Source organism: Bison bison, unplaced genomic scaffold, assembly GCF_000754665.1.
Source record: "Bison bison bison isolate TAMUID 2011002044 unplaced genomic scaffold, Bison_UMD1.0 scf7180017864337, whole genome shotgun sequence".
Taxonomy (NCBI): Eukaryota; Metazoa; Chordata; class Mammalia; order Artiodactyla; family Bovidae; genus Bison; species Bison bison.
The window spans coordinates 1,555,049-1,564,323 of NW_011494909.1; the positions used below are offsets into that span (position 1 = coordinate 1,555,049).

Below are 9,275 nucleotides of genomic sequence, written 5' to 3' on the forward strand. Positions count from 1 at the left end.
GCCTGAATTCAGATCTGTAGGGATGCCTAATGCTTCAAAGTCTTAGCTGGAGAAGTATTAAAACCATTTCTTTACAGGGCCAGACTGGTTCACTTTCCTATGGGAAAATATATACTAGGGTACATGACTAAATACATCCGGTTGACTGCGCTCTCTTGATTAGAGAACTAAGGAATAGGAAATCTAAAACCCTGTTTAGCAGTGGAATTCATCGTGGCATTTTCCTTTCCTTCTCAGTACTACTTGCCTTTTAAAGTATGTTTTAGTTAAGCTAATGTCGTGCTGTGCTTTGTCGCTCAGTTGTGTCTGACTCTGTGACCTCATGGGCTACAGCTCACCAGGCCCTTGTCCATGGGGAGTCTCAAGGCAAGAATCCTGGAGTTTGTAGCCATGCCCTCCTCCTCAGGATCTTCCCAACCCAGGAATCGAATCCAGATCTCCCTCATTGCAGGTAGATTCTTTACTTCCACGGTAACAGATGAGGGTGGTAGGAAATAGCCTGTGAGATAACCATGTCTTCGGGAGATACCAGGAAAGCCAGTTCCCCCCGTGCATCTGAGTGCTGGTCACTTCCCCGTCAGCCAGCAGGGATGGCCTTGGGGCAGACCGTGTAACCTGGATCCCATTAGGCACCAGCAGACTAGAAAGTTAGTGGCCACCAGGAAAAGATGGTTTAAATTTGTTGAGTACACGTTAACAGAGTGAGAAGATGATGATCAGAAGAGACATACGAAAACATGGGAGATTAAAAAAAGACCTGACCTGAATAATCCCGAAACAGCACCAACAAAGACTGAGCACTAACCCATGTTACTGGTAGCCCGCACACCTAAATATAAGTAATCTGGGGAGACAGTATTTATTCTGAATTACTTTACATTAATCCCAGAGGGTTAATTATTGCACAAGCAGTGCCTGAAACTCAAGGCACAGAAATTCAGGGCTCTGAGCTGGGGTGAAGCAACTTCGGGGCCCAGACTCTCCTAAGCCACTAACCTTCTAGTCTGCTGGTGCCTAATGGGATCCACGTTACACGGTTTGCCCCATGGCTGACGGGGAAGTGACCAGCACTCAGATGCATGGGGGGATCTGGCTTTCCTGGTGTCTCCCAAGGACATGGTTATCTCACAGGCTATTTCCTACCACCCACATCTGTTACCGTGGAAGTCAGACCTCAGAAAGAGGGACTGCCACACAGGCTTTCCTTGGGGAAGCTGAGGTATTTATGGCACGGGGTCTCCACACACCTGGGAAAATGCAGCTGTCTGAACAGTCATGCGAGCTTTAAAATAAACTTCAATAACAGCATAACTGAGAGGAAAGAGAGTTGAGAGAAACTCAGATTTTCAAGTTCCTTCTATTTTGAATGCTGTTTACGGATAAACAGAAAAAAACCCTTAAAAAAAAACAAACAAAATGACACGATCTTTAGAGTTGTGTCCCTGTTACAGTTCCCAACTTGACAAAGTAAAACCATTCTACTTCTTATTGGAGACCGTGTTTAAAGTCAAAGTCTTCAGACAAAAACCAGTTTGGAACTATGGGTGAGGATAGAACGAAAAGGAATTTTAAAAATGTCTTCAACACTTTCTTATCCTTGCTTCTTGTATGCAAAACAAGTCAGAAAGAGAATAAATATCTCAGTGCAGATTTTGCTTTACAAGCAACTTCAGTCAGGAAGAAGGAACCAAAAGGAGGAAAGAGAGAAACCCTCCCTATTTGGGCCAGTTCATTAACTGCTTTATAATTAGCCTTCATGTATTCTTAGCATTCACTTCCTGATGTTTATTTTGCCTTATTGGCAGAGAAGCAAGGCAATCAATCACTTATTTGCTTCTCCAGAAGACCCTGACTAAACAAAGACCGGGTCGATCCTAGGAGTGGATTTCGTCATTAACCTGGACAACATCGCCAACTGCAAGGCCAGCTTCCCCGACACGCCCAGGGGGGCGTGGACCCTGCAAAAGCCGGTGAGCCCCCAGGACGCTGCACTGACGACTCGGGGTTCTTCTAACGAGGAGTCTACGTGGAGGGGAGAAAGGAGATGGCCCTTCTGATTCGGGAGAGGGGGCTCCTGGCAGCGGTTTGGCCGCAGCAGCTACCAGGTAACTGCGATATGGCACACAGAGGGTGGAGGTCCAAGACAGCTAGAAAACTGCAACAGAGTGTTCAGGCCTGTCGGATGTCTTAAACCATGAGCAGGAGAAATGAAGAGGCCGCTCTTCTTAGGACAGCGGCTTATCACAACTTCCCTTGGGACTCTGCTCCGGGGCCGAACGCTGCCCGCGGGCCGGGTCGGGCACCCACCTTCCTTCTGGCTGCCGGCGGCGCTCTGCTGCTGCAGCAGGCTCTGGCTGTACAGCGTGGGCAGCGCCGCGGCCGCGTACTGCTGGATCCCTGAGTAGGCCTGGGTGAGGGCGTCCATGGTGCCCGCCGTGCCATTCGTCAAGCCCGTGGCGCCAAGTCCTCCATTCAGAGCCGCCATACCTGAGAGCATTTGAGCAACTTTACAAAAAACCCAACAATAGAGAAGAGAAACAGCACTTTTCATTAGTGCTTTCCAAAGGAAGTCAGAGAATCATTTGACACAAGTACGACAGCAAGTGCATGCAGCGAGCACACCAGTTACACCAACGTGAACTTAAAGACAAAACCATGAAGGAACAAGTCATAAATAATGGCAGACATACAGACAACCACCACAACCCCCTGAGCGATGGTGAGCCTCACTCACTAGGCCAGGGAGCGAATTCTCCGAGGCACTATAGGTGGGCAGTTCATCTGAACTCCATGCAGGGTGCTACTGGCAAGACTGGGGCTCTCTGAAATAAGAGCCTTCTGCTTATAGCTTGGAAGCACATAAGAAAAAACATTAGTGGCAGAGGCCTGTGATCTGTACACTTAACTCTATTTACGGGGTCTTGAGGAGCCATGGGATGGCCCAGGGGTTGAGAAAGCAAAGGACAGGATGAACCTTCTCACCCTAAGCTGCCTGATGTGGAAATGGCCGGGAAGATGAGCGCTGTACTCAGTGAATCGCCAGTTCCTTTGACTGGCTTCCTAAGCAGCGGAAGGATGCTGTTGGGGATGAGGACCTTAGGGAGAGTCTTGCTGATGAAGAATTAAGGTGCAGGAAAAAATGCAGCTCCCTCCCCTCATTGAGGAGGACTGAAGCCGCTTATTCAGTATGAAAGGCTAGAAAGGGGATGGGACCATTCTCTGAAGCAAACACACACACGCGCCCAAATACTAATTAGTGCCCATGGAACTGGGATTTCCATCAGAGAGAGCATTCCATGCCATGTTTTCCAGTTAACTGAAGTGACCCTGCGTCTGGAGCTGGATCTTGGCTATTAACCCATGTGAACTGGGTGGCGGCCAGCACACTTTTGATTTTTTTCCTTGTCTCCTGGCTGCTCTTTTGCTCTGTTATGGTTGCTGACTGTGTCACTTTTTCCTGAATACTGAGTAAAAACAAGTATACTTTAATAGAGTGTGAACTTTTCAATGAACTCAGGAAATGGAAGAGGTGACATCATAATTCCTTTGAGTTCCCTTTACGATGAAGACTTTTTTTTTTTTGTAAAGATCTGTTTCTGCAAAGAACTCAGTGAAAACATTAATGAAAATCGAAGGAATTAGGGCTATTGATTAAGGATGTTAAAATAGCAAAGATGATTAACTGAAAAAAAACTGTAATAAGCAGTCTGGTGAGAATAGAGGACAGCAAAATAAGGATGCTTAGCTATCATACAGAGGAATCAGATATCAGAATCGCCTCAATATTTCCATGCATACTTTTGCTTGCCATCCACAGGACACAGGGGAGAGGGGACAGGTACTTACTCCATCATGCTCTGTTCTTCTGACACCTTCACCTCTTAGAAGATTACACACAAGACAGGAATGAGAGCATGGCTTAACCGTGGAGGAATCTCATGGTGCCTCAGGGCTGGCATTCTCCCTGGGGGGCTGAGGGGACAGTGCTGCCCCTGGGTGATGTTTGGGGTGAGGGTGGTGTGTCCAGGAGAGCCTGGGGGGCATGAGCATGGAAAGCCAACTTCCTGAAAAAGGAAGTGATTTCAAGCAGCTCTAGCTGATCCCAACTAAGCTCGGGAGGCGCTGGCCAGCAAAGGCCTGCTGACTCTGCTTCAGGTTTCTTTCCATGAAGGAATTTATTCTGACCGTTTCTGAGGTGTGTGTGCCAACGCCAAGGTGGAATGGGTAACTGATCACCAGGCAGAATTCAAAGAACCATCAGAGAAGGATTTCAACTTCTGAGAGTTATTCCTGTTGATGATTTAATGTTATTCTATATTAAATAATCATTATATGACATTAACACTTGTCAGTTCAGCTGCTGGTATTTGATTCCACCTAAGCACTTTGGACAACAGAAATAGAGGTTTGAAGGTTAACTGCATAAAATGCTTCCCCTTCAAAGAACAGGGCTTTCTTCAAAAAAGCCAAATGGATTGATCATTTCATCCCAGTTTAATCGAGATTCCCACAGGTGCTATTTGTGTGAGGAAGGCTGGAACAAAAGGACAGGTGTGGCAAGCTCAATGAGGGCGGGAAGGCCTCTGCAAATGGTCTAGCGATAAAGTTAGTGCACTTCCTAGTTCAGCTGTTAGTGACACCTGCCTCACATAATCCAGGAGGGAAAGCTCCTGTCAGTGAACTGCCCATGTTCCTTCCTTCTCATCTTGCCGTTCTGCTTTTAGCTTTAGAGTAGTGTCCTCCGGTTTAGTCCGTCCATCCATGCATGAACTTACACAGGAAGAACAAGGATATGGAGCTCAAATGGCGTAGCTGCTTGTTTACTAACCAAAACTTCTGTTTTGTGGGGAGATGAGGAACCCTCTGGGAGGGAAGGGGTAAAATTTGGGAATTAACTGGATCCATCTACCACCTACTTTGTCCCTGGCTCCTTTGTCTGTGGAAAAGAGGTGGTTCTACTCAGAACCCCAGAAACCTCTCCTTACGATGGCAGGGAATGGTTCTTAGGTGCAGTGGGGGAGCAAACGGTAATGACACGGAAACCGCTCTAGTGGCCTCTGCCCAGGTTCCCGTTTCTTGACTTCCTTTTCTGAGGACTGTCCAGTGGGACAGGTGGCATCACTGTCTGTGAAGGAACGGTCTGAAGGAGGACCCTCTAGGTTAGGTTTACTCTTGCTGTCTGAGAAGCAAGTATAAGCTCCAAGACAGTGTTGGGATTGTGAAATAGCTCTGATGGTAATTCACCCCAGCAGGCAGAATGTAGTTTTCTTTGTGCATGACTTTGGGTTTAAACATTTTCCTAGTTCATACTGTTTAGCAGAGGTTATTTGAGACTAGAAACAGTCTTAATTTCCCATGAACTATACACCTATGTTTATCCAGTGGCAAAGTATTTAAAAAACACAACAATAAAGCCGTTGTTCTTGCCAGAAGCAAAATTGAGTAACACAGACCCCACACAAGAACCAACCATGGTCTCTCTGCCATTCAACAGAGTCCCTCCCTAGCCGCTCACGGTAACAACGGGAAATCCCAGCAAAGGGCAACAGGACAGGCTGAGGAGGCGGACCACACGGACAGGACGACACACAGCAGTCAGAGCACGCGCTGAGGAGGACAGCCACTCCCACTGGCCTGGTACTGTGCAGACCCAGGACAGGCAGGCGGTCAAATCAAATTCCTTGTTTTAGGGGAACTAGGTCCTGGGGCTTAGAAGCAGCATGGAGGGGTGTGTGCAAACACTCGTCTGCAACCGAGGGGAAGGACAAGTGAGTTGGAGCGTCTGCAGAACAAGGTCAGAAACAGGAGTCAAGGCCATGAGGGCTGCTGGCAAGAGGGGCGCTGGAGGCAGCTTTAGTGGGGTGGAGTACTCTGCTGTCACCTGGTTACCACTGCATTTACTGTCTGCTCGCTAATCAAGAGCCATCCAGTCTGGAAAGAAAAAAAATCTTTTTCCTTTCCGCTTTCTTTGGCCTCTGGTCAGATAACACTCAGTCCAAGTTCCTGTTTGTTTTCCCCAGGGCATCTGCATAAAAGGATTCCATAAAACCTGAAACAATTCCCTACCTCTAAATGTGTGACTTGTATCTTCTAATCTGGGTGATAACAGCTAGTCTTCATTTGGGTGAGTTCTAGGTTCTTCTTTACAAAATAAATTACAAGGTATTCTTTTGGGATTTTAGGATATAGAATTATTCACGTTTTTGTTTTTTTCTTTTAAATAAACTATACTTCTTGATCACCCTTTAAAAACTGTTCACTTAAACTGAATTGTGGCCAAGAATAAGGAAGCTTGTCAAAACTCTTTTTTTAATACTTAAAACGGGCAGAGGTTGGGTGGCCTGCTAGGTAAATGGGTCCCCAAGTCAGATCTCCTTAGGCTGTCGTGGGCCTACTGGGTGTGGCTGTTGTCAGGCACAGGGTGTGGGGACCGAGCTGCAAGAAAGGCAGACCCGGGGTCCCCTCTGTGGACTGAGGACCATTCCCTCTAGTGGAGGAGCCGAGGCTGAGCTTGAGCCTCAGCTGTGACTCATCCTCTGGTCAGGAGCCATTCTCCCCACAGATGTAAAGCACCGGAAGTGGGCAGGCTGTGTAGACAGAACTTGGAGTTCTTTGGTCAGTCTGTGTATTTCAGAGCTGAGGAATTCTGTAAACAATTTGCCTCACTCTGCTTCCACCTGCCGTAGGGGAATGGGGCTCTTCAGGAGACGCACTGCTGTAGGGTGACCCCGGCCGCCGGAGGCTTAAGAAAGACCCTGGACGTTGGCTCCAGGGGTGACTCCTCTCCACTCAGCCTTATTTCCTGCTTCCCAAGGTCTCTTCTCTCCTCCTCTATGACTGACATAAACCTCTGGATTTTAGACCTGGAGGGACTTTAGACCTTTAAGATCACCTGATCCAGAACGTCCCATTTTCAGATGGGACCCTGAAGTCCAGAAAGGGGGCAGTGACTGGCTCAGATTCCTGGGAGACTGAGAGCAGACTGGGAGCTGGCCCTGTGGTCCTGACCTCCAACTCATCGATTTCTCTTTTATAACTTATTCACAGCCTCTCAGAAGGGCACCAAACCAGAACCCACCCAGAGTCCCGGAAACCTGCGGCTACTGGTCAACCACAGACACCTGTGACCAAGTACACAACCTGCACCCTGAAGACTCAGGGTGGCGAGGGGGCTGTCTGTGGAGACACAGAGTGCACACAGGCAGCACACCCGTCTAGGCGTGTGCTCCTGCCCCTCCTCCCAAGCTTTAGTTCTCCCTGTGATGCAGCCTTCGCAGGCTGTCTCTGGCTGAGCACTGTCTGTGGAGAATTTGGGGGAAGGCTGTCCACCAGAGCAGCAAATACTCACTGTTGATGGTACCTGCTAGTGCATTAATGTTATTCAGTCCGACAGTGGCTCCTGCCAGTCCTTGCAGAGTCCCGAGAGAGGTCAGAGAATTCATGGCTGCACCAGCAGTGGAGTTGGGGGTTGAAGCAGCCACTGTAAGACAAAAGGCAGACAAGGGAGTGGGGAGAGAAAGGCACCGTGAGTGAGAGCCCGCTGGCCCAGGACGCAGTCTGTCCCGTCCTAGCGGACACAGCTGGGGGCCTTCAGTCACGGGACGACCGGGAACCTCGCTTAGGCTTTAGTGTGAGAGACATGGCCTGGGCTTGTAGCAATTGTGACCGTGACATTTAGTGAAAAAAATCATCATGGCTCTGCTGTGCCAGCCAGCGAACATGCGCTCTGCTGGCTAGTGGGGGCCAAGCCATGAGAAGAGGGCCTTTCCTCCTGAGTCCTTCATCAGCCCCACTTTAGGAACCTCTGAACAAATGACCAGCACAAAGTGGGGGAGGGGGAGTGAAATGGCAATTCTTGGCTTTCTTATTCTTTATGCTTCAGACATGGCATTTTCTCAATGAAGTTAAAAAAAAAAAAAAAGTCATATACATTCCTGGTTTGACAGAAGACTTCAAGATCCAAGTAGTGGTGCTTATAGAAGGGGAGATAAAACAATTCCCCACCTTTAACTAACAGCTTCATTGGGATATAATTCATGTTATAAAAGTTACTCCTTGAAAGTATGCAATTCCCTGATCAATATGTTCATAGAGTTATACAACCAGCACCATAGTCTAATTTTGAGAAACCCATACTCATTAACACTCATTCTACATTCTCTCCCCTCTCCTTGGACACTGGCAAACTGATCTACTTTCTATCTATGTGGATTTGCTTAGTCTGGGTATTTCATATAAATGGAATCATAAAATATGTCATCTTTTGTGACTGGCTTCTTTCACTGAGCAAAATGTTTTCAAGGTTCATCCATGTGGCAGCATGCGTCAGTACTCTATCCCTTTTTATTACTGAATAATAGTCCACTGTATGGAAACACTCCACTTTGTCCATTCATCAGCCGTGGACATGTTGATTGTTTCCACTCTGGGGCTGTTATGAGTAATGCTGCTGTGACCATCTGTACTCAAGCTTCTGGGCAGACATATGTCTTCGGTTCTCTTGAATACGTAGCTAGGAGGGGGACTGCTGGTCATATGATAAAGCTCTGTTTTCCATTTTGAGGAAATGCTAAAATATTCTCCAAAGTGGCTGTCCTCCCTATTCATTTTTAAATAATTTTCATTAGTTATGAATGTTTTCCTGGGAAAAAGTCCTCAGATGTCCTCATACTGAAGACCATTCTGGAAGCTCTTCTCTGGTGTCACCTGAAATCATGTGAAAGCTCTTCAGGGCTTTACCTTTTCATTTTCTTTCCCCCAGGCCTTTACTACTGGCTGAGAATCAGAACATGCCCCAGGGATAGTTTTTCTCCCTTACTCGATGGCACATTAGTTTGGTAAGAGCTGTCACATGTAGGCTGATATCAGACTAAAATGCATTTCTCCATGGGAAATGCGGGGGGCTTCTGTTTCTAGTGGTTAGGTGGTCTAGGTACTAGAGAGACTCTCCCACTGAAACTAAAGTACGAGACAGCAAAAGAGACACTGATGTATAGAAAAGTCTTATGGACTCTTTGGGAGAGGGAGAGGGTGGGAAGATTTGGGAGAATGGCAATGAAACATGTAAAATATCATGTAGGAAACGAGTTGCCAGTCCAGGTTCGATGCACGATGCTGGATGCTTGGGGCTGGTGCACTGGGACGGCCCAGAGGGATGGTATGGGGAGGGAGGAGGGAGGAGGGTTCGGGATGGGGAACACATGTATACCTGTGGTGGATTCATTTTGATATTTGGCAAAACTAATACAATTATGTAAAGTTTAAAAATAAAATAA

General features: G+C 47.3%; 1 protein-coding gene across 7 annotated transcripts in view; it reads right to left on the reverse strand.

Moving 5' to 3' along the window:
- The window catches only part of CELF2 (CUGBP, Elav-like family member 2), a 430,555-nt gene that overhangs the window by 13,261 nt on the left and 408,019 nt on the right, over window positions 1-9,275 (reverse strand). For 4 of the 7 annotated variants that reach the window (XM_010854102.1, XM_010854103.1, XM_010854108.1 and 1 more), the window contains 2 exons: window positions 7,349-7,480; window positions 2,308-2,505 (listed from right to left, as the gene is read on the reverse strand). In XM_010854102.1, the coding sequence (XP_010852404.1) occupies window positions 2,308-2,505; window positions 7,349-7,480 (330 nt within the window). The remainder of the gene's footprint in view (window positions 1-2,307; window positions 2,506-7,348; window positions 7,481-9,275) is intronic. The other 3 variants (XM_010854104.1, XM_010854106.1, XM_010854105.1) reach the window with 3 other exon arrangements.